A 25,669-nucleotide genomic window follows, 5' to 3' on the forward strand; every position below is an offset into this window, starting at 1 on the left:
GGCACATTTTAAAGGTCAATTTCAATTTTGGCAGTGAGATGATTTTAAAATCAGCATCAGGACTGGACTATCATTTTAATGGGGCTGTTTCTTCAGTGGTATCCACAAAGCACACTCCTGCCATGGCTTAGCTATGAACTACTTTCTCATAAGTGAATGAAATCAACAACCCTTACGACCGGCAGGGTAGGATGTTGCAGAGAGACGCTCCTCACATCCCAATCCTATTTCACCTTTAAGACCCACATCAAACCCCCTTGTCTTGTTGATGCCACTCTCCTTGGACTCTTGTCTTCCTTAAAGCACTCCAACATTTAGAAACAGCGGTGAAATAGAAAGGGCTCCCCTGACTTTGTAGCTGCGTGGACCTGGGTCTGAATTCCAGTCTCAGTTTACTCATTGTAGGGTCTCAGGCACCTCATTTAACCACTCTGGGCTCCAATGTCCTCATCTGAAAATTAAGGAAATAATAATACTCATCTCGAGGTATTGTTGTGAGAGTTAAATGAGATAGTTCAGAGCCTGGCCTGGCATAATGCTGAATTAATCACTGTTATGAACAATCTTCATCTTACTGTTCTCTCAATTATTTTTCCTTATCCTGCAGACTTCCACTCTGAGTTCCATTCTGAAATTAGAGAAAGGCTTTTTAGTTTTATTCCGGACTGCTATTGATTCAAAATATCATGCTTCATTTCCAATAAAATAGCTTTTCTTGAACTTTTGTTTAATATCCTGCACCTCATATTTCGTTTTCTCAAACACGATTAAGAGCAGAAACTGTAAAAATTGAAGTGAAGCATATTCCCTTTTTTTTTTTTTGTGAGGAAGATCAGCCCTGAGCTAACATCCGTGCTAATCCTCCTCTTTTTGCTGAGGAAGACTGGCTCTGAGCTAACATTTATTGCCAATCCTCCTCCTTTTTATCCCCCAAAGCCCCAGTAGATAGTTGTATGTCATAGTTGCACATCCTTCTAGTTGCTGTATGTGGGATGCCGCCTCAGCATGGCTGGAGAAGCGGTGCGTGGGTGCGCACCCGGGATCCGAACCCGGGCCACCAGCGCACTTAACCGCTAAGCCATGGCACCGGCCCGAAGTCAAGCATATTGAGAAGTCAAGTGTTTTCAATCTTAAGTGCCTCTGTCGACCAAGCCACTTGAGGCACTGCTGACCTTCACTGGCTTCTCAGAGTGGTCTGTTGACTCGTTGAGGCACTGGTGTTGGGTAAGGTCAGCCATTGGGGAACAGGAAGTCTAAGCTTTGGTCACATTGTGGGAGTCATATTCCCGGTAAGAAAAGCCACCAAAGCAGCCAGGGCAGTTGTAAGTTAAATCATTTTCATTTGGAGGTTGCCAGAAGAATGAGCCTGAGAACAAGGACCGTTCTTTTACATCATCATGCAACTTCAAGCATGACCAAACTTAGCGCATAGCACATGCTTAGTAATCCCTTACTGTGTGATAAGTATGACACCTCCCATGTGGAGTCTTCATTTACCCCATAACAGATTATTATGGACTAAATGTGTCCCCTCAAAATTCATGTGTTGAGCCAAACCCAAGGTGATGGTATAAGAGGGGGGGCCTCTGGGAGGGGATTAGGTCATAAGGGTGGAGTCCACATGAATGGGCTTAGTGCCCTTATAAAAGGGACCCGAGAGAACTCTCTTGTCCATGTTCCACCATGTGAGGACACAGGGGGAAGACAGCAGTTTTTGAACCAGGAAGCGGTCTCTCACCAGACACTGAATCTGCCAGCGCCTTGACCTTAGACTTCCCAGCCTCCAGAACTGTGAGAAATAAATGTTATTTAAGCCACTCAGTCTGTGGTATTTTGTATAGCAGCCCGAACAGACTAAGAAATAGAATCTATCTAGAATGCTTGACAATAGTCTCGTCCTCCCTGCCACCCAGCCACCAAAAGCCCTATGAATAAATGTCCATACAACTTGAAATTTGTTCTTTTATCCATTACGTTTAATCATTATCCAAAGAGATATTCCTGGTTATATATACTTTAAATATTAGGAAATATAATTCTGGAAGGAAAAACAGATCAATGAAATTTTGTATATCAAGATGAGTTATTTTCCTAAAGCAAATTTCAACTTTATAAAGATCCCAGATGTTAGTGCTCTGTGGGTTCTGGAAAACGTGTCGTTGTTTTGTATTTTTAATCTTGTACACAGTTACTGAACTTTTAAAACATAACCACAGTGACTCTAGCATCCCCTGGGACTGAAAACAGAACGCTGCAGTGCTCTGCAAGGATTGGGGGATGCTGTCATCCTCCCCAGGGTCTCAGCATGGGTCACCCTCCACTAGAGGACACTTCAAGGGACCCTGCTCATGGCAAAGGCTTCATCTGCCGCCTTTCTACATGGCCTGCCTAGAAGAGTCTCATATAGACTGAGTACTGCATTTTAACAGAATCGTGGTGGAACAAGCGCTCCAAAGAAGAACAATACAAATACTGCAGTGTTTCTGGCATTTGTATTAGGGATTCAATTCTTATTGCTTATAATTGTAATGGAGATAGCACTTTTGAAACATATTACTAAGCTCTTTTTGCCTTTCTGTGTACATGACCATTTTCATATTCCATTTCCCACTTATCTGCTGGAAGATGGTAGTTGGAATAGGGAATTGGGATTCTTTGAATAGGAATTTTGAGTCCCTCCCTAGTGAGGCAATGTGAGGAAAAATAGGGATTTTAAAAATGTTTATGTTTCTATTAACATATCAAAAGCTAGGTCCAGTGGACTTGAACATGGCGATTGCTAAAAGCCAAAGAGAATTCAGGATTTGACATAAGGGTATTTCATATTAGTCAGGGAGAAAACATACAAAGAGGTCCTCACCTTCTAGTTATGAGAGTAAGATGGCAGGAGTAGTAGAGCAAGAAGGTCAGACAAGGGTCCTTGGTCACCATCCACCCCTGCAGATGAAATTCAAAGGAGAGAGTGCTATATAAATATCCAACTAGGAAAAGGTCAGCCTGCGAACACTGGAGCCAGAGGAAGCTCCATATTTGACTCAGGCCCATAGCCAACATGGTGTGAGGGAATTAGTGCAGCAACGGTGGAGAGAGAGGAATGGGGAGAGACAGCCAGAGACAACACCAGTGGCTTCCCAAAGCCTAAGTCTAGCCTGCGGTGGCCTGAAAGTTCCTAAGTGCTCTCATGAGAGAAGCAAAGTTTCTTGGATGCCAGTGGGCTGTCAGAGGCCTGGGGACTAAACAAAGAGACCACATGGGTGGGGGCTTTGAGGCTGGAGACAAATAGTAGAGGCCACAGATTTCTGAGGCGGGTGCCAGCATGATGTTCTATTAGTGCTAGATGGGATTAGCCACATAGACCACAGATTCCTCACAAAGGCACAGTGGACATCACCTGACCTGCCACCTCACAGTGGAGCCAAAGGACAGTCAAGGAACCAAGGACATGGATCTGGGAGCCCCCTCTTCCTCACTGCCAAGAAATCAAGTAAGCCCCTCCTCACCCTGCCAACTGAGTAGGTGTCATCTCAAAGAGGAGCAGTGGGCAGAGGCAGGAAATCGAAGAGACTTAGTGTGTATCTGAAAGAGAACAAGTCATCTAAGTGAGACTCTTTAAACCAAAGACAGGAAGATGCTGTTGACTGGCAAGTTTCAAATCACCACCCTCTGCCCCAAATTCAAGACAGTGGGCAAAGTGAGAAAGACTGGATGGCTAGCAGAAAATAAGATACATTTTCTTTGCATGTATGTGTAAAAATGGTAAGCTGCAATACGTCTACACCAAAAAGAAAATAATTGTGTAATTTTTAATACCTCCCTTCTTCAAAAAAGGATTTGAGGCAGCTACAATCTATGTACTATTGGAAAATAAACACTTAAGGAAAGATTCAAAAATTCAGTAAGTTTTAGTCATTAGGCATGAAGAATAGAATGAGGAAGATACACTTAATATATGTGTTTCAACGTATAGAAGGTTAGCATGAGAAATGCGGTAATTTGTGTCTTCTCTATTCACACATGTCAATATTTTGGTGGAAGAAATCAGAGAAGCAAGAGCTGTCTTAGCATACCTATGTCTTCAGCACTTCCTAGACTTCCTGGAGCATAGTGTATGCTCAGGAAATATTTGTTCATGAATAAATGAAAAAATAAACTGCTTAGCATCAGAATGGATAACTTTAGATATTTTTGAGCTCTTCCAAGCCATTGATGGTGCTATGGGCCAAATAGTGGAGCGAGGGGATCTGGTGTGGCAAGAGATAGGGGCTCTTTGTTACCTCATCCCCACTCTGAGAGACCTGCCACAGAAAGAGGATAAAGGAAGGAGTGGATGTGAGGACTTTGCTGTGCATCCCACCCCTCTCTCCCAGAAGCTGTGAGGTTGGCTCTGGGGAGGTGTGTGTGTGTTTGTGTGTGTGTGTGATTGTTTCCTGGGCAGGGGTGATTGCTGCAGCCTTAGGTGAATTGATACGACCTTCGGTGGGTACCTCACAGAGAGGCACCCTAAGAGCAGAGACTCTGGGTCCGGGGCAGAAGGGCTCAGTCTGGAAGGAAGAGAGCACCCAGGCATGGCCTCAGAGAGGCAGGCCTAGCCTGGTGGACCCAGGGGGCTGTTTGGTCAAAAATTGGACTTTATATACATATCTACATAAAGTCATTGAAAGCACTGCAAGAAGGGGAAGAACATAAAATGCCTTTAAACTTGGGTTCCGTTAAACTAACAACGTGTGATGAATTAAGAAATATTTTTTATAAGCCCTTCAATGTCTTTGTGAACAGCACAATTTGACTGTATTGTTTATTAAAAATGTGAAGATGCAAATTCATTATAAATGTAAACATTTAAAGTAAATTACAACCAGTATAACTCTGTTTTGGCCTTTCTTTATCTTTTAAAATACCAGAAATCTCAAAAACTAAAAGCCACCAAGGCCCCATCTGAGACATCCTGGTGCAAATATGTGGAAGTAAAACCACATAGTGCTACTGATAGTTCTCTAAATGTGATGCTTTTTCTGTCACTTCTGTGCATTTTACACACTGTTCCCTGGACCAGGAGCACAGACTTCTCATATTCACCACACCTCTACCCTCAGCAATATTTTGGGGGGCTACATCTTTCTTCAAGACTCAACCCAGGCATCACGTCCTCCCAGGAGCCCCCTGCAGCCGCCATTCTGGGTTTGAGGCCTCTCCTCTGAGTTTTCACAGCACCTGTCATATTCTTCACTAGTCATCTCTCTCCCCACTAGAGTGTAAATCCCTTTAGGGCAGACACCATCCATCTCATCCTCTGTGTTCTCAGAATTGGGCACAGTGTGTGGCATGTGGTAGATGCCCAGCCCTTACACAAAGGCTCTGGGAGCCCCACATTCCTAGCTATGCCCCTCCCCAGAGTGATAGTAGCACTGTTTTAGCACTCGTGTAAGTCTACACGAGTGAATCTCAGTGATTCAGCAGAAAGCATACCAACTGGGGAGAGACCCAAATGCCATCCAATTGCACTCCAGGACTCTGATTTCTTTTTTCCACCATTGGAGTTTCAGGGGCAAAATTATCCAGATAGAAAATTGTCATGGGTGCAAGAATATGAAAATGCTGGTACTGTGGAGGAAGACAGTGGGAAGTGAAATGTTTTGTCTGAGGAGACACTGTGGAGCGTGGATTTGGCAGAACTGAAGCAGCCCCCACTGATGTCAAGGCTGTGCTGAGCCATGGGGCTCTGCCTGTCACATGGCCTTCTTTCCACAAATGCCCAGTGACAGACTGAGTTTGCTTTGTGTAGTCCCGCATGCATGCTTTCTGAATACGAAAACTTTTTCCATTCCCATTCAGGTAACTGGCCTCTCGCAATATAGTCAACAATGACAAAAAAATCATTAAGGAACAACCTGCCATAAGAGTAGGATAAAGTCTCTAAAAGATTGAAAACAAGGGAAAATAATTTAGATTTAGACTGAAGATATTAATTAGTACTCTACTTTCATAGATTCTACAAGACTATTCTGCACTTCACCCAAGTGATGCCCACTAGCCTTAACGTCCTGGGGAGTTCTTATACGGAGGCCATAAATCTTTGCTGGCATTACCTGGCACTGTTCGTGATCAAGATCTTTGGCTGACAGAATTTGCACTGGAAATAGGCATGTTAATTCATCTAATTAATTCACTGGAGCAATTAATTATCTAACACTTATCTAATTAGCTAACACTTTCACCTGTCGGAGCCAGAGGTAAATGCCAGACTGGAATTTGGTGGTCCTCCTCATTATACCCTAAAAATAAACTGAGAGATACAGCATGAAATGCCAAATAAAAGTGTGACGCCTCCAGTGGTGGTAAGTGGGCATACTGAGTCTCAAAATCGCCAGTGGTTGCTGGGGAAGAGCAGGAGGTAGATCAATTTGAGGTGAGTCATGAGGTAAGAGACATATGGACTATTATAAACTACGAACGCAAACAACTGTCCCCAGGTACAAAAGCAACACACATGTGCAGGCCTAGTTTGCCTCAGAGTTGTCCTTACCTTTACCAAGATCATTTTTTTGGGAGATTTTTGGATACCCTGGGCAAAGTTACAAATGTCTATTTGGTGGTGGGAGTGGCAAGATTGAGGCTGCTACATTGGTTCCCTATCTCCTTTCCTTCTCGTTCTGTAAACTTTGCTAGCTGGCCAAGATGGACTGAAGGAGGCCAGCATGGAATTTGAGGAGTTTGTCCAGGGTGACTATCACCGGGAAAAGGAGTATCTTCCAACAAGGAGATCTCAGTTGAGATATGGGCATTTGATTCTTCACTGTTATGCACCTTCTTACAGAGAAATTCATGCACACTATGAAATGCCTCGTGTCTGATGCTGTTTGGGCATTTATAAGCATTTTAGGCTCTGATTTGCTTGAAAGCCATGAGACTATTGTTCTTTTTTTTTTTTTTTTTTTGGTGAGGAAGATCAGCCCTGATCTAACACCCACACCAATCCTCCTCTTTTTGCTGAGGAAGACTGGCCCTGAGCTAACATCCAGCTGATCTTCCTCCACTTTTATGTGGGACACCGCCACACCATGGCCTGACAAGCAGTGCCTCGGTGCACGCCCGGGATCCGAACCCAGGCCACCAGCAGTGGAGCGTACGCACATAACGGCTAAGCTGTAGGGCTGGCCTGAGGCTATTGTTCTTGAAGCTCTCACCAGCATAGAACTTCAGCTGACTGCCATGGGACCTTACGTAAAAAAGGAACAGGATGAAGTTCCTCTCAAGTCTTAGATTTTCCATCCCATAAGTGTAAAGGGAGAAGCAACAGCAAAAGTAGTGAATTCATGGATTTCTTAACAGAGACACTCTGTTTTTTGAAAATATTAGGTTGTACTTTGTTATTCTACTTGGATTGGCCTCCCACACCCAGTTCATTGGATTTTTATAGGCAGCCTAGTGTTTAGCTAAATGGAGCCCTGGGAAATAGGTCTTGTTTAATTATCTGACCCTCTGTGTAAATTTGAATGGGCAAAGTTCAGATGACGGGTATTCTGAGGTTCCGACTTTGATGTTTTTCTCACTTGTGATCATAAAGAACGAAAACAAGTTGGTGAGGGGTAGGAAGGGGTGGAAAATTGAAATGTTTGGTAACTGAAAGTTCTCATGTGTACTGGACTCATTTTTGAGACAACCGGGTGAAGTTGTTACGGCAACCAGTGGAGGACTTGCATCTATATACAGCTGTCCCAAAGTAAATCAGTCTGTGTGCTACTCCAGACGCATGCTGGGACCAAGACCAGATGCGGGGGAAAGGCTCACTGGTCAAGTTAACAAACTGACTAACCTAGTCAAGGAGATAGGATGCTGTACCTTCAAAGGGAGCCTGTCTTCTTGGAGAACTGTTGCTCTAAGAACTTGGCTGTAATATAAAAGGTCATGTCAAGGAGGATATTTTTGAATTGATAAAGAAGTTTAGAACACTAAGAGAAAAGTTCCATTAGCAATTTCAGAAGACAAGCTTTAAGGGAGGATGTCATTCTAACTGGGAGCTGAACTATTATGATTCGTTCTATAATTTAACAGCAAATCACAATTTTTTTCTTTCCTAACATTGACTTAAGAGTGGCTATCCACATAGTACAAAGGATGGCTTTGATTTTACCTGCTTCCAATAAAGCCATGAGATCTGACAGGAATACATACATTGAGTGAGTAACTTTGATTTTTTATTTGTTTTGATCAGATGGATGTTCCTTGGATTTTATATTAAATGCTCAGAAGATGGACCTCTACAGTTATGTAAGTTTCTTAAGTTTAGGGATGTTGTAGTTGGAACACAGCTCATAATACAAAACAAAATAAAAACAATGCAAATTTTCTTCCCAATGGCATTTTCATTCCTTGGTTCTTGGAGGGGGGTTGGCTCATCTAAGAAAGTGAGGCAATATGTCAATTATATTCCACAAAAAAAAAAAAAAAAAAAAGAAAAGAAAATGGGGCAAAAGAAGTCACCAAAAACATGCAAAAGTTTAACCAATCTGCTTGAGTGAATAAATTCAAAATTCAGCCTGGAATTCAGCCTGGAGTTCAGCCTTTAATTCCAAGACCATGGGCTGTGTCTGAGAAATAATTAAAGGGGCCTCCCAGTGCCTAAGGGAGATTTAACTGTGTTGCAGCATATTATGAAGTGAGCTCATATGCTTTGTGATGGACTTTACATAGAATTCACTTCTAAAATCCCGTGTATGTTATTCATCTCAGGGGTAGACATAAATCTGCCAAAGCTGTCTGCAAATTTAGCTCCAATTCTTGTCCCAGGTTCACAGAACATAATAGAGCGTTAATCTTCATGAGGCTTAAGGAATTTTTGTGAATTCCTTCTGATTTGCTGAGAGTTGTATGAAAGTTCTGGCTTAGAGCCTCCATTATGTCAGCATTTCAAAAAATGCTCCACTTACCTTCCCAGACAGAGGTAGCCCCCTACCACCTTCATTTCTTCAGGGAAGCTAAGGAGACAGAAGAGGGAAAATTATGAAAATGAAGGTAATGGTAAAATGGAAAGACTTCTTCTCAGCCAGCACTTTTCTTTGGTTACCAATATTTAATACTGACCATGCTGTGTAACTTGTCATGGTTTGCTAAAAGACTTTATACCCAGCCCCACTTTTCACCCATGTTTTAGGAAAAGAAAAGAAAATGCAAAACAAGGCTGAGGAGGAAACAGTACACCCAAGTCTATTTAGTAAAAATTATATATTTTGGAAAGATTGAAGTATTGCAATTGCCAGATTGATGCTGGGTTGAAGTTACCCCAAATTAGTCTTTCCCTTGGTCACTGATACAGTGATCATGTTAGAAGTGCTTCTTGATGAGCCTAATGGGATAAAAATCATCTACAGACATGTCCTCCAATTTTTTGAAGAAGGGTTCATCAGACGTTGGGATAGACATCACAAAAAACTAAAGAATATCCCCTAATGAATTAATATAATGAGTATTATAATTAACACAAGAGAATATAATTAATGGTTATGCTGGTTTGAAAATTTCTTCTTGAAGGTAGGAAAAGTGGAGTAGATCAGTGACTTTAAAAATATCAAGGTCCAGATCTCCTTGACCAACTGAATCAGAATTTCCAGGGCTGGGGCCCAGGTATCATTACTTTTTAAAGTGCTGCAGGTGATTCTGATATGTAGTTAGAGTTTAGGATCACTGCAGTAGATGAATGACACTCTTTTATAGAGTAATGATTCATGGATTCAGTTGAGAATCCCAAGGAAAATCTCTAGGTAGTGACAGATAGACAGTTTGGGCAGAGTAAAACAGAAAGTGTAATAGAAGTTGGAAGAGAAAGTGAATGGCAGTGTTTCTCAAACTTTCATGTGCACAGGAATCACATGAGAGTTAGTTAAAATGCAAATTTTGATTCAGTAGGTCAAGAGTGGGGCTGGAGATTTTCCATTTCTAACAGGCTTCCCAGACAACGCTGCTGATGCTGCTGGTTCATTGACCACACTTTGTCTAACAAGGGACTATGGGTAAATGTCCTCTTGCCTCTTCCAAGAGAAGAAAGGAGATGTCCTTTTGCTTTGAGGTCTTGAGGCTTATTCTGAAGTAGTAAAGTGTGCTAATATCATGAAATATTTTATTTTTGAAACCAGCTATGATCCGCTAATTAAAAATCTGTTACTCTAAATGGTTTTGAGAAGAAAATTAATAGTATTTCTGTTCCACTTCCTGAACAGTTAAATTTAATTCAACAAATAGAATTTGTTAAGACTTAGGGATTAAAAAAAGATATATGAGACAGCTTGCATGAGGGAATTCACGATCTTTCTGGAGAGACAGAAAATTAACATGCAAAATGCTATCTATCAGCTTAACATGAAAAAAATGCTTTAGGAGCACAGTGGGAAAGGGGGGCGGGAATTTATACTGACTGAGGGGGAACGATGCTTGGAAAAACCTTCATGGAGGAGGTGATATTTGAATTTGACCTTGAAGAATGAGTAGGATTCCAATATATGAAAAACAGAGGGGAAGGGGAAGGATGTTTCAGGAACAAAGGCCTAAAGAGGGGTTCTCAACTTTGCCTGCATATCAGATCGTCTGAGAAGATTTAAAAAATACTTTCAGAGTCTACATTCATTGGGGCCTGTGCACCAGTGTTTTTTAAAAAGCTTCCTGGTGCTTTTAACAGTCAAGGATCACTAGAGATATATAAAGACACAAGGTTTTTGTTAAGATGTTTAGAGGTATTTCGTAGGAAATGGGAAGAATGTTGTGCAAAGAAGTCTCAGATGTTTCTTGGCAAAGAAGGCTTGACCCACTGTGGTGTGGGGTAGATAATTTGTTATCACTAATCATAGAGCAGTAGATAATTATTACTGAAATAAGCGAAGGCTGTGGATGATGTGCTTCCTAAATATGAATTAGGTTGAATTAATGTCATTTCTGTAGCAGCAGTCAGCTCACTGTCTCACGTTCCATGACTTACACTACTTTACTGAGAGAGATGGAGGAATGGTGGCCCAGCTAACACTGCTGTGATAGAGGCCTGGGTTGGGGTAGTGGCCACTGGGATGGAAAGAAGGTGGTGTATTCAGCATGGTTGGTGGAGTCCTCAATGGCAGTGCTACTCAAAGTGTGGTCCTCGGATCAGCAACATCAGCACCAAGAAGGAGCTTGTTAGAAATGCAAATTCTGACACACACATCTCCAACCTGCTGAATCAGAATTTCTGGAAGAGGAGCCCATGAAGTCTCCAGTGATTCTTATGCATGCTAAACTTTGAGAAGCACTGGTCCAGGGAGCTGAAAGAGACTATGGGACCTAAAGATTATATACACACATACACTCAGACACAGACATACACAAAACCTCCTGGAAAGCCGAAAAGGAGGCAAAGATGTGCAGAGATGTAGAGACAGCGGTGAAAATGGGAGGAAGAGCACGTGGAAGGATTGCCACTGGAGCATAAGGCTGTCTGTGCAGGATGCAATGTTCATGCAGTAGGGAGGGGAAGGGGCAGGAGGGCCGGCAGCCACAGTACGGCTGGAATGGATGGTGTGGGCAGTACTGGGATGTCACCAGGATGAGTGGGAGTGAATAGGTAGTCACTGGACTGCACGGGGTAAGGAGTCACGAGGTGACACCAAGAATGGCTTCAAGGTCTTCTAGCTATAGCCCTTGCTTTTTGGCAAGCTTATCTTTCCATTGGCTCCTTAGTAATCTCTCCCACATTCTCTTCTAGGCATCTGGTGGAAGGATGCTGCTGGACAGAGGTTCTACATTGAAGTGTCCTGCTTTTTATCTTACCTTTTGTTTTGAAGTTTCTTTACCTTACTACAACAATTTTGTACTCTTATGGTTTCATGTCTTTACTAAAATCAGGTCTTTCACTTTATCCCTCCCCCTTTCTCCAAGCTCTTTAGTCTCACTTCTCCTCCTTCATGCTTTTTCTTGAGCATTCCTTCTTTTGATAAGCTCTAATTCCTGTTTCTCCAGAACTATGTGTCCATTCATTCATTCTTTGCCCCTATTATACCTGAATTCAGACTCTCCAGGTTCCTACTCAGCTGTCTGCTTCCACCCCATCATCTTGCTTCATTTATTTCTCACTTAAATCTTCTAATGGGACAAAGATCCTTTCCAAGTATGTTGACCAAACTGAGAACCTCTCATTGGTTGGGTAGGCTAATGCTGTTTAAAATATCAGTGCCTTCTTGCTCAATCCAAAACAGGTTGTTAGGGTAAAGAGGGGTGTCTATTCCACGCAGCCATTCAGAGATCCAGAGATTTCCACCTAGTGGCTCCACCATCTTCTGCATTTGGCCAAAAGACAAGGAGAGAGAGAGAAAGAGAGGGAGAGAGGGAGAAAGAATCAGATTTGAATGAGATACTATTTTTCAGGAGCCAGGCCTAAAAGTAGATGTGTCATTCTCATCCACATTCCATTGTCCAGAATTCAGTCATATGTCCTCTCCTTACTGCAAAGGAAGCTGAGAATATAGTTCAGCATTGTGCCCAGGAGGAAAAAGAATTGGAGTTTGATGAACACATCGCATTCTTTGCCACATCCTACTTTTTCTTGTCAGTCTCGCTAAAGCTAGTACCTTTCAGGTTTTCGATGTTGGGAGGTGAAATAGTGAGATCTGGTTATTCTGTGTTCACTGTATATCAGGTGTGTTACAGAAATTATCTCATTCAGGCCTCAGGGCAATCGTACAAGCAGTTATAATTTTTACTATTCCCATTTTATAGATGGAGAAACTAAAGAACAGAGATAAAATGACTTACCCAAGGTTGCACAATTAGTATATATATGGTTGAACTGGTAGTGGAATCCAGGCAATCTGACTGTAGTAGTCCAGTAGTTTATGTTATACAGCCTCCCATGCAAAGAAAGAAGATGACTGTTACAGCCAGACAGAACTGGATAGAAATGACTATCCGGTAATCCACTGGTGGTGTAATCTTGCACAAGTTTCTCAACTTCTGTACGCCTCAGCTTCTTCACTTGTAAATTGGATTGTTAATGTTACTTACCTAATAGAATGGTGATGGGATTAAATGAGGTAATATAGTTATTACATGCAGTTTTCATGCTATCGTGCAATTTTCATGCTTAGTGCTCTGCCTGGCCCATGGTAAGTGCACAGCAAATATTAGCCATTATTGTTATCATTATTATAGCACAATGCTTCCTGACAAATCAATTTATATTTACTGCAGGTTTGTATCCAATATTTGGGCTAGCAGTGATCATAGGTGTAGACTGATATCCTTTCTATTTTGTGTGCTTTCTCTCCAAATTTCTTTTTCTTATTTGTTTTTCCGGAGTAAGAATTGTTCATGTTAAAAATCCTTACCTGATGTGCAACTATGTCATACAACTATCTACTGGGGCTTTGGGGAAAAAAAAAAAGGAGGAGGATTGGCAATAGATGTTAGCTCAGAGCCGGTCTTCCTCAGCAAAAAAAAGAGGAGGATTAGCATGGAGGTTAGCTCAGGGCTGATCTTCCTCACAAAAAAAAAAAAATCCTTACCTGGATTCTATGGATAAAGACATTCTCTATCATTTGGATTTAGGAACAAAAACACACATCTACCACCAATGCATAGAGACAGAGATTGGATTGGTAGTTACCAGAGGGGAAGCGGGGAGGGAGGAGGGTGAAAAGGATAATTTGGCACATGTGTGTGGCGATGGGTTGTAATTAGTATTTGGGTGGTGAACATGACGTAATCTATGCAGAAATAGAAGTATAATGATGTACACCTGAAATTTATACAGTTATAAACCAATGTTACTGCAATAAACAAAAAATTTAAAAAATAAAAAAATAAATAAATAAAAAAAGAATACCACCAATGTCTGGGGATATAATGGCAAAAGTATTTCTAACTTTAGGGAAAATGATTGAGTTTCCTTTGCTAATATTTTTTCTTATTTTCCCAACACAAACTTATACCTTTGGCTAGAAAAATGTCAGAGGTCCCAATAGGAACCGAAACCACATTCATTCTCTGAAACAATTTAGAATGTGTACATCATGAACAATTATTTCCACCCCAACAAGACATAAAGGTTCCCAACCTAAGTCTAATACAAACATGATTATTTGGCTGCTCTGGGCCCTAGAGATAAATACAATTTTATTGACAATGTTGCTGGGTGTTCAGAATTCATTATGATTCAGTTCACTGCTTAACGTCTACATTTACAGCTGAATCTCACTAATTCTCATTGTATTAAATCATAAAGTAACTCAACAAAACTAACAACAGTATATTATTCCACTTCTTGAAAATAACCACCATCCAATATTTCGTGTTATTAAGATTTTTGTTATTTCATAAGAAATATTTAATGAGAAAATTGTTTATAAAATACTTCTAGGAGCGTTGTACTTCTGTATTTGTTTTATCTTAAATATATTTTAATTATAAAAGTGGTCCACACTTATTTAAAATTGAGAAAATGTAAGAAAGAACAATGATTTTTAAAAACACACCTAAAAAAAGTCTACCACCTAAACATCAACCTGTTTTCTTTTCTTCCAATTCTTTTTAATGAGTAGATTTAAAAATAGTTGGAATTATATAACTTTGCATCCTGCATTATTCACTTAACTGTATGTCATTAACATTTTTCCATATTATGAAATTTTCTTTGAAATACATTGTTTATGGATGTCAAGTGGCTGTGCCATGTATTATATAGTCTATTACTGACTTTTATATTGAAGTATTTTCCATTAATAAATAGAACTCAAATGGATAGTCTCCTCCCTAAAGATGTTTCACATTTAAGTCTATTTGCTTAGGATGATTCATAGAAATGATCAAAGGCAATAAACTTTTAAAAGAATTTTTTTTTTTAAATTTTTGATTTTTTAAAAAAAACTTTTTAAAAAAAATTTTGAATAGGCCTACACCTATTCAAAGTCCCACCAGTAGAGAATTGTGCAGTTTTCATCTGACTTTTATTTACTTCTTTGCAATTACAAGAACGAAAATAAAAGCTCTCACCTCCACTATCTTGATAAATCTTTCACCTTAGCTCTTTTAGGTGGGTTTAGCAGATATTCATTTCCTCCATAAAACAAGGAAATTGAGTTCAGAGAGGTTAAAGTAGGTTAAATTATATCATACACTGGCAGAGCTAAGACTTGGACCAAGGACTTGCTTCTTCTAAGTCCTATTTCCAGGGTTCTTGCCCACTGCACTAGGTGGACTCTTTGAGTCATAGTAACTGAGAATAGTTCATCAATTGGGAAGGGGGGTTGAAGAGAGGGGAGGAGGAAGAAGAGGAGGTTAGCAAGAAGAAGAAGAAGAAAGGGAAGGAGGAGGGAGGGAGAGATAGGAGAGAGGGAAGGAGGAAGAGAGAAAGAGAAGAAATAAATCTAGGGTGTTCATTAACAGTAGGTGCTACAGTGCTTCCTCCTCCTCCCATCTCTCCTGGGTTATGATGTGTGAGGGTATAGGCTGATTTCCTGGCAGCAACATGACTCACTCCTTTCTCCACTCCCTTCCAGACTGCTGCTCCTTGCCTTTCAGTGGCCTCCTTCTATCTTTTGCTCTATCTTCTCAATGTAACGTCTCCTCCTACTTCTGTTTCTGTTGTTTATGCTCCAAGATTCATTGAACAAGGCTGTCTTTGATACTCATTAACCAGACTTTACCTGAATTCAGATGTTATATTTGAGGTTCATGCTTCACAATGATTTTCCACAGACCCTTGTCGGCAGATAACTCTGATTAATTAAAAGACTTGTGATAATTAATAAACATCTAATTAATAAACTAAAAAGACTTAGAATATGTTTTTGACACAGAAAGTGATCTATTATCTACATATCTAGGTATCTATCTCTCCTCTACCATTGGTGGAGCACTTTCCATGTATCAGACTCAGTATTAGGCATATGCGTATGGTATATCATCCAATCCCCATAGCAACTAAAGTAGTTAGTTATTATCCCCATTTTACAGATGAGGAAACTGCGGCTCAAACACATATGTAGTGTTATAACATACAGTGTTATAACATATGTCTGTACATATGTATGTACACATGTACATATATGTTACAATATATATCTGTACATATGTCTATAACACTATATACATGTATCTCCACAGATATATATCTATAACAGGTATAACACAGCTTCTAAGTGAAAGAGCTGGGATTAAACCTTAGGTTTCTCTGATCAAAAAAGTAATGGCTTTTTCTCTATTTGAAAGAAAAAGCACTACATTTTGGTACTTCAAGGATTAGTTTCTAGGAAATCATTGGGAGGGGCAACTTTGTTTTCGACATGAAAATAAGGCGACTTGCACACACACACACACACACACACACACACGCAGAGTTGTTTCATGTCTGTTACAATCCCAGGAATCAGGCCTTTACCTCTCTACCTGACTAGATTTTATCAGCACTTATGCTCACACTCAGTCTATCGTAACCACTGTCCAACTTTATAAGCTCACCATCCACCTGTTTGTGGACCCCTTCAGTAGATTCTCTTTTGGATAGAAAAACATGCTCTGGTTTAGAACCTGTTTTGTCCCACTAGAGAGCAACTCTATTGATTGGGCCATTTTGATGGATAGGAGGGTGTGTGTGTGTGTTTATTGGGGAGCAGTTAACGTCATTCCAAATGATCAGACCTGGCTGCTTAACCTATACCAGGGTTATTCAGAAGCAGCAGGTAAATTCTGACTGATATTTACAGATGCTTTTCTCAGAAACTTGCCTTCTTCTAGCCATGTTTCTATCTTTGAATGGGAACATGCTAGGCTCAATTTCTTGACTCCCTTAAATCCCAGGGCAGCAATCCCAGCTAAGAAGAGAGAATATAATTCACCAGCACCTGAAAATTCAGCCTTGTCTTCACAGAGGTGATAATAATTATTAAAAGCATTATCTTCAGAGGAAAGGAGGACTCTGGGTGTGTAAAATTTAAACCCTAGAGATTCTGACAAAAGGTATTGCTAGCTGCTATTGCAAAATATCAGTGGCTTAACACAAGGTAAGTTTATTTCTCACTCACATTGAGTACAAAGTGGGTGTTCCTGGTTGAAGAGTGGCTTTTCTCCAACTGATGATTCAGGGACCCAGGCTCCTTCCATCTTGTTGCTCTGTCACCTTCAAGGAGTATCTTGCAAAGTTTCTCTGGGTGTCAACACCCATCCAGCAGATGGAAGAAGACAATCTGGAGGATCACCAGTGGGAGATTCCTATGGGCTAGGACTGGAAGTGGCACCCATCACTTCCGTTCACATTCTAGTGACTGGAACTCAGGCATATGGCCTCATCTAACTGGAAGAGAGGCCGGGAAGTTGAGTTTAGTTGTGTGCCTGGAAAGAAGGGGAGATAGCTTTGGTGAACAACTAATTAGTCTCTGCCATGCTAACTGGAATTGGTCAAACAATTGAAAAATATAGTGGAGGATCTTTAGAAGTTATCTATTCAAACTCAACATCCAGATATGTCTTTTATAACGTCTTTTATAAAATTATTAGCTGGTACCCTCCAATCTTTCCCTGGAAATTTCAAGTAACATGGAAAAGCATTACCTTGTAACACTCTGTAATATGCATTTTAAAAGTATTTGTATTTTCTTGTTAACATATAAAATACATAAACTGTAATAAGACCAGATTAATACAACATGGCAAAGTTAAGTCTTTTAAGACACTAGGCATATTTGAAAGTGAGTTCATTCTGGCAGTCATTAGGCAAAGTCCTTATCATATTTTTGTAATACTTCAGACTCTTTCCCAGTACATTTCTATCTTCTTTGATAAAACCAGGACAAATGATAATTTTGTTTGTGATGTAAATCACAGAAAGTGTCACTTAAGGTCAATGTTTGTTGGTGGTCTTCAGTCATATTTTACTTCTCATTAAAGCAGCAGACTAAAAATTGTGTCTAGAGGTGATATTTAGTAAGTCTGATTTAGGAGGAAGGATTCAAGAATGAAAATGCTTCTGTCTATACATATCATATTTATGTGTACAGAAACATTCAGAAATTCCTGTTGATTATAGCAATATCTACAGTTCAAAGAAGAATTCAAACCGCAAGCTATTCTAACATCTGTTTCGGTTTTATGGTCAATCTGAAGAGTTGTAATTTACATTCACTGGTACCACACAATGAGGTTATTTTCAAACTACTGTTTTTTGTAAAAAGAAAACCAAAAAAAAAAAAAATATATGACCTCATTGTACTTAGATCTTGAGCCAAGTCTTAACTATCCATACGAACAGAGGGAAAAATTTTATGAATAATCAATAATAATTTAAAAACTCATCTTAGACCATGGTCTTATCCTCTTTGCTACCCAGCCGCATGGCTAATGTTCATTGCGGTTCACTACCAACTTTAGGCCCATCAGAGAAAATCATAAGAAGGCACAGAAAAGACAATAACGAGGGTAGAAGAGAAGCAGAGGGCATGGATAAAAAGATAATTACATCCCATAATTGAGAATGAGTGTGGCAAAGGAATTATTGCTAAATGGAAACAGAATGCATCATGTAATCAGACCACCCAATAGTCATAGTAAATCGTTTGTGAATGGAGGCGCCTACTCTACAAACTCAGTTAGGTATTTCCTTAGACAGATCTTCTTTATCCCTGTGAGGGACCTCACCAGCAATCCTCTGATCCTCTGCCTAATGCTGCCCACATCAGTTGGGCACCACCAACTGCCTTTTCCTTACTGGATTTGAACAGCTTCATTTATACTAGGTTCTGCAAATACAGAAACAATAAGAAAGCTCAAAAGCAGGGCCAGGAAATTGCTATATGATATTAAAAAGAGTAGTTGATCACTCAGAAGGTGCCTGGCTTTGTGCAATGTCCTCTGCCATATTCAGTCCCATTTTATCCTTACAAAACCCTCCAAAGGGTATTGTGTTTCTCTATTTTGGAGATGATGATCTGAGGCACGTAGAGATTACATGCATAACAGTGAGCAAGTTACTTATCAGTGATGGGTTTGGGGTGCAAAGCCAGATTTATTGAACCTCAAAGGGCAGGTCCTTAACCACTGTCAACTTATCTTTCTGACTCAGAGCTTCTTCAGACTCTGTGCACCTCATTGCTTAGCTGAGATTCCCAAATGGCTTTGAGCCTGGCGCCCTTCTGTGGGCTGTGCTTCCTCGGGTCTCTAACATCTGCTGCTGCTCATCCTCCACTGCTGACCCCTGGTACTCGCCCAGCTGGCTGCTTATCCACCTGCTGTCAAGCCACTCCAGTCCTCTCTCTGGCATCCTCCTCTCCCATCCCTGGGGCTGATGTACCCCTAACAGGCTATTACACAAGCAACCAGCAGACAATTTTATTACCATATTTTATTAGACTTGACACCCTTGACTTGCAACACTTATTGTAATTTCAGAGATGCTAAATATGAATAAAACAAAACTAAAGTCAAATCGTTGGAATTGATGAAATACCGTAGTGAGATTTGCAGTCTACAATGATAAGGCTAATTCCATGAGAATTTCCTCTAAATGAGAAGTTGGAAAGTCTCAACGTGATTTCTTTAAAGCATTAAGTTAACATAATACATTTCATAACAAAAACTTATGATTGGGGATGTGGAATCAGAAAACATACCTAAAACTCATAGCCGTCCTTTTGTTCTCATGTTACTTACACCCCACGTCTTTGGTACTTACACACCTCGCATACAGCCTGCTAATGCCCCACAATAGGATGTCTCTATTAACTTAAGATGCTGGTTGATATGTTCGCTGTAAACAAGAACACCAGGAAACACCTACTGGAACAAGATGAACTCTTACTTTGATTTTGCGATTATCTTTTTCTTTACTAATTATGTACATCAAACTTTGTGTCTGGTTGCCTTATTTACAGGTTAATGATGCAAATTAGTTAACTCCTGAACATTACCTAACATCTACACATACTCTTAAGTAAATTACTGAAAAATAAAATAAAAACATTAGCGTTGAAAGCTGACCCTTGGTTCTTATCCTGGTTACTAAGGCAGGTATTGTTTATTTTTATTAACAGTTTGTCTGCATTTTTGGGAGCCCCAAGAGAATGAAAGTGTTTGCACTGTTTACGCACAAGGAGCTTGGGTTGGAGGAAAGTGTAGGGGACATAAGGGACATCTGTGCTCTGTATCTACACCCTGGTCCCGTGCTCTCCATCAGAGTAAGCACTCAATGGTTGCACTTCAGGTAGTCATCTCAAGCTGGAGAGAAAAAGTAGGGACTTCTGAATATAGGAGTTCTTTCCCCCCTGTTTTGCATTCTTACACAATCATATTAAGTGTCCAGGTGTGACATTCATTATTGGAAAAAGTCCTAGGGGCAGAACATAGCATTCAGTGTCACTTTAGTTTAGCTGATTAGTTACCACTTAGCTATTCGAGTTAGGAAAAAACCCTCAAAGCACACCTCCTCTCTCTTTCATTTATAACTGATTAAGCCACCGGCAATTTTCTTCCTTCTATTCCTTACCCAGCTTTGGGAATGTTGAGCTTTTAGTACACAGGGGCCAATTTTCAGAATTGCCAAAGTGGTGCCGTTTAACACTATAATAAGCCTGCTGAAAAGCTGCTAATGCGTGTCCACGGAGCTCTTGTGAATTGCTCCCCTATATTTAGAATATGTTAACGGCTCTGGACACACACAGTGTCCTAACACAAAGTGAAATGATTTGCAATTTTAGGGAACACGTAGACCATTTGCCCCTTGGACTCAGGGTTGCATGCAGTTAAGTTATGAGAGTGTGTATGCATGGGCACCCAGTTCGCCTAAGTTTGACTTTCTGCACAGGGCTGTATTCTGAAACAACAGCTCTGAATTTGTCACATATCTGGACACTGTAGCCCTCTTAAGGGGCACAGCCAGGCATGCCAGGGGACAGGGGAAGAGTCGATTGCAGAGATGCGACAATTCCAAAGAACTGAGTTATAAGTGGCTCCTGCACTGGGGAATAGCCACCCTCCATCGATAGCTCTGTAGCTGGTGAAGGAAGAATGGATGATCATCACTGGAAGCCGGGAGTAAAGAAGGGAAAATTATGCAACGCTGACGGGGAAGCTAAGCTGGTCTCCTCACTGGGCCAAGCATGCCTGAAATTTGCTTTGGGCTCAAATGGGAGAATCCATTCATTTATTCATTTGTTCATTCAACAAACAATTATAGAATATCTACATTAGACAGAAACTGAATATCCTCTGATCTTGGCAAATTTTGTCTTACTAAATTTTGCTTGACTTTTAGACTACAACTGTTTGTCTTTTTTTGCACAGTAAATGGGTAAGGACAAAAAAGCAAGGTTTACAAAAGTATGAAACTATCATAAATAAACAGTAAAACTTGAGAGTAAGATCCAAAAACAGCAGTAGACTGATCCTGCTGTCCTGTCAGGGAAAAAGAGCTGAAATATGTATCAGGCCCAGAGGTCAGCCAATTAGGAATGGGCCTCACTAGGCAGAGGATTTCCAACTGGGACACTTTCTTTGAAAATTCTTTCTCTCCAACAGCTGTTGAGAGGCGTGTGAGGGGCCAGGGGGAAGAGAGAGAGATTAGCAGAAACACACAAGCACATTTGGCATTTTATCACTGTGTGGCATAATAAGTGATAATCTTAAACCTATCAAATATCTGATTTAGAAGGAACCTAATAGATCAAACAATGGTTCATTCTCTTAATTTACAGTTGAGGAAAATGAGATTTAGAGAGTTTACTCATTAGTGGCAGAGCCAATGCCAAAGCCCAGACTTGTTAATCTCGGACATACAAATTAACACGGGTTTGATTTATGTCTCCAGAAGACTTACAATGCATTTGGACATCAGGACATGTTCAATGGAAACCAAAAATGGGGAACCCAGAGGTGCAAAGTTTCCATAGTTCAATATTCTTGGTGCGAGAGGGAGGGAACTGAGGAGAAAACATCATGATCATGGCTGCAATGGTTTTCCAGATTTGTTAATGAGAGAACTAGTGACAGACATCACCTAACTGCCAAGATTCCCCTGGTGTTTTCCTGCACGCAGAGTCTTTGTGCCCAAGAGTAGAATACATTGAAGAACACATTTGAGTCTCTGATGTTATGTTAGGAATGAAATCACCACTGATTCTAAACTTAGCTCCAGCTACTACAAATTCCAGCATAGAGGATCTTTCTGGAAAGTTATTAGGATGTACTGTAACCACCAGGAGTCACTAAGTCCTCTAACCTGTGTTGACCCCTATTCTGGTGACATTGATTCTACCATTCCAAATGCTGAACCAAACTGGAGTTATGGTCACGATCTATAGCAACTTAACCTCCCCTACACATTTAGCATACGCTCCCAATTGTTAGGTGTGGATGTAACCCACGTTTCTACCCTTGTACCTCTCAGAGCTCACACAGAATTAGCACCAAATGAACGAGGCCATATGAAAGCAATGAAATAGATTTACTATTTCATTTAGTATGGTGGAAAAGGACTAATTACATGGTAGCCAAATTTTTATTTCCTCAAAATCAAGTTAATCTTGCAAAAACCTCTTCTTCAAAGGCTCACTGTAAAGAGCCCAGTGGGGAGATGAGAAATGGCACTGCCCTGACACACCAGTACACCACACCATCCCCACCTTCTGCTCTTAATGATGAGGGCTGAACTCAGTTTAACTGGCAGGGAGATGCCTCTCTCTGATCCTCACAGATGGACACATCCATCAGCATGTCATGTAGGCGTCAGTTAGAGCTGAGTTACATTTTCCTTAGCTTTGGCACAGTCATAATGATTATGTAAATTTATCTGAGGGCTGTTAACTTGTAATGAAGGAAGAAAATATGTCCTGTGCATATATCAGTTTGCGAGATGTAAATGACTTTCTCTTTTCTCTCAACAGCATGGCATGGGCATCCCCTCCATTTCTATTATGCTTCATGAACTCATCAAATTACTGTACCATGCCAGTGCTGTGATGTTACCATGGTCAGAATTGGTACATTAGGGGATCAGATGGATTGATTTCCACTATTAAATCCAAATGATTGTTCCTTACAGGGTAGCTGCCAAAATACACCAACATACTCAGAGCCCAGCAGAAACACAGATGGGCTAACAAGTGTCAGGAGGCTGGACTTGAGGAAATTTAAAGAAATTTAAATTTACAGAAAATTAAAGATATATTTCCTTTTTTTCTTTCTTTTTTTCTCCATGTAAACCTGGCGTGAGAGATCCCACTGCCTGTGGCCCAGATGGACTGAGGTGTTCTTAAGGGGAAGAGTGGAAGAATTGCTAGGAAATATATTTTGAGGATAAGAGTAAGTTTTGAGCATTAGAATAAATTTTGAGGCTTAAGAATTTTATAAGAGACAGAAATAAGCACTTTCAAGTAAAAAAATAATCACTAGGATTTGCCTTGTTTGTCAGCTAAATAAGCAGACTTCATAGCTCTTAGGAAAACATTGCTTTCAGCTCCTGTCAGTGACTGTGTCTCTTTTCTTGGCAGGGTCTTTTCCTCATTAACACACCAGAAGAGGTCAGGCTGGGCTTTTAGGGAAGGGCCCAGTGATGCTTCCTAAGGTTTTCCCAGAGCCTCTCCTTCTACTGTCTTCCCTGGCTGGTGAGGCAGCTGGTCAGGGGCCTTGTATATGCTTCCACACGGGGCTGAGGTCAAGTTCTGAGGAAACTTCTTTCTTTTTCAACCTTTTCTTCAGGAGCAGATCTTATGACGGGGATGCTCTTACTGTGTCACCAAATGCAAAAACAGACAGGGCATTGTAACTAGAAAGGTTTGGTTGACAGTGTGACAGAACTGAATGGGAATTATAAAAAAAAAAAGCTGAGATCTGGGAGAGAAAGGGTATTAGAATTACACATTTTTGGACCAAGACTGGATCTCAGAAATCCTCAAAGAACTAGAGAGATGACTTGTCCAATATCACAGAGCCACAGGTGGTTGAGCCATGCTTCTCTAGAAACAGACAGGTTCAAAAAGACAGTACCATTTCCACATCACAGGTACAGGAATAAAGTCCAGCCAAGGCCTCAGGATGAGCTAGAGAACGACAACTGTGGATGTCCATCTAGCAAGAGGAGAATGTTAGCAATCACTGTTGGATCAGGCATCCTTCTGGACTGTAGTTTATCCAGTGTTACCCCAAATAATCAATAGTAGGGAACAACGCATTTGGGGATAAAATGGATAACATGTTGTTAAGTTTGCTTATAATTCTTGGGTTGTGGAATACAAGGATCTGTCTCTATAGCCCACGCCCATGTAGTGTACCATCCTGTGTGGTGGTTGCCACTTGATATTAACAAGTATCTAGCATGGGCAAGGTACTCTGCTGACCATCCAGCTCACGGCCTTGGAACTCTAGGTTTTTTTGTTTCATGGCAACATGATACATATAGGCAGTACCAGCATCACAATGAAGGCCTAGGTACGGTGGCAAATTAAAGCACTGTGCTATTGTGGATACCTTCATTTTGAAGTTTTGTCCTCTTTAAGAATTCTTAGTTTATCAATAAGATGAATCAGATGTGTTTGTTCTGTTTTAAGCAGCATTGCACTTGGAGATGAAGGAGGCACAGCTTATTCCTTTGCTGATATTACCACTCCTTAGAAGAGTCAACAAAACTTGGTGAGGATAAAGTATTCAATTAAATAGTATTTCAGCCTTTGAGAGATTTTAACCACGATGTAAATGTTCTAATGCATCTAAAAATTAGGATGGCCTGTGAATAACATCATTTTTTTTTACTGCGGTAACATTGGTTTATAACATTATATAAAATTTCAGGTATACATAATTATATTTTGATTTCTGTGTAGATTACATCATCTTCACCACCCAAACACTAATTACAATCCATCACCACACACATGCTCCTAATCACCCCTTTCACCCTCCCACCTCCCGCCTTCCCCTCTGGTAACCACCAATCCAGTCCCTGTCTCTACGTGATTGTTTGTTGTTGTTTTTATCTTCTACTTATGAGTGAGATCATACAGTATTTGACTTTCTCCCTCTGACTTATTTTGCTTAGGATAGATAACACCCTGAAGGTCCATCCGTGTTGTCACGAGTGGCTAGATTTCATCATTTCTTATGGCTGAGTAGTATTCCACTGTGTATATATATTCATCCCTTGATGGGCACTTAGGTTGCTTCCAAGTCTTGGCTATTGTGAATAATGCTGCAATGAACAGAGGGGGGCATGTATCTTTATGCATTTGTGTTTTCATGTTCTTTGGATAAATACCCAGCAGTGGAATAGCTGGATCATATGGTAGTCTATTCTTAACTTTTTGAGGACTCTCCATACTGTTTTCCATAGTGGCTGCACCAGTTTGCACTCCCACCAGCAGTGTATGAGAGTTCCCTTCTCTCCACATCCTCTCCAACACTTACTATTTCCTGTCTTGTTAATTATAGCCATTCTGACGGGCGTGAGGTGATATCTCATTGTAGTTTTGATTTGCATTTCCCTGATAGCCAATGATGTTGAACATCTTTTCATGTGCCTGTTGGTCATCTGTATATCTTCTTTGGAGAAACGTCTGTTGAGATCTTTTGCCCATTTTTTAATTGGGTTGTTAGTTTGTTTTTGTGTGTGTGTATGAGGAAGATTAGCCCTGCGCTAACATCTGATGCCAATGCTCCTCTTTTTGTCAATTAAGAGTGG

At 40.5% G+C, this 25,669-nt stretch overlaps 1 protein-coding gene across 1 annotated transcript in view; it reads left to right on the top strand.

The window, feature by feature from the left end:
• The first annotated feature begins 8,106 nt into the window (after positions 1-8,106).
• The window catches only part of UPP2 (uridine phosphorylase 2), a 40,024-nt gene continuing 22,461 nt past the window's right edge, over positions 8,107-25,669 (top strand). The window contains 6 exon segments of the mRNA XM_004428405.1: positions 8,107-8,176; positions 13,486-13,574; positions 13,831-13,860; positions 20,034-20,177; positions 22,881-22,944; positions 22,947-22,988. Of these exon segments, the coding sequence (XP_004428462.1) occupies positions 8,116-8,176; positions 13,486-13,574; positions 13,831-13,860; positions 20,034-20,177; positions 22,881-22,944; positions 22,947-22,988 (430 nt within the window). The 5' untranslated portion in view covers positions 8,107-8,115.

The sequence above is a fragment of the Ceratotherium simum genome, chromosome 9 (assembly GCF_057802395.1).
Source record: "Ceratotherium simum simum isolate JZ-2026a chromosome 9, ASM5780239v1, whole genome shotgun sequence".
In the NCBI taxonomy this organism is placed as follows: domain Eukaryota; kingdom Metazoa; phylum Chordata; class Mammalia; order Perissodactyla; family Rhinocerotidae; genus Ceratotherium; species Ceratotherium simum.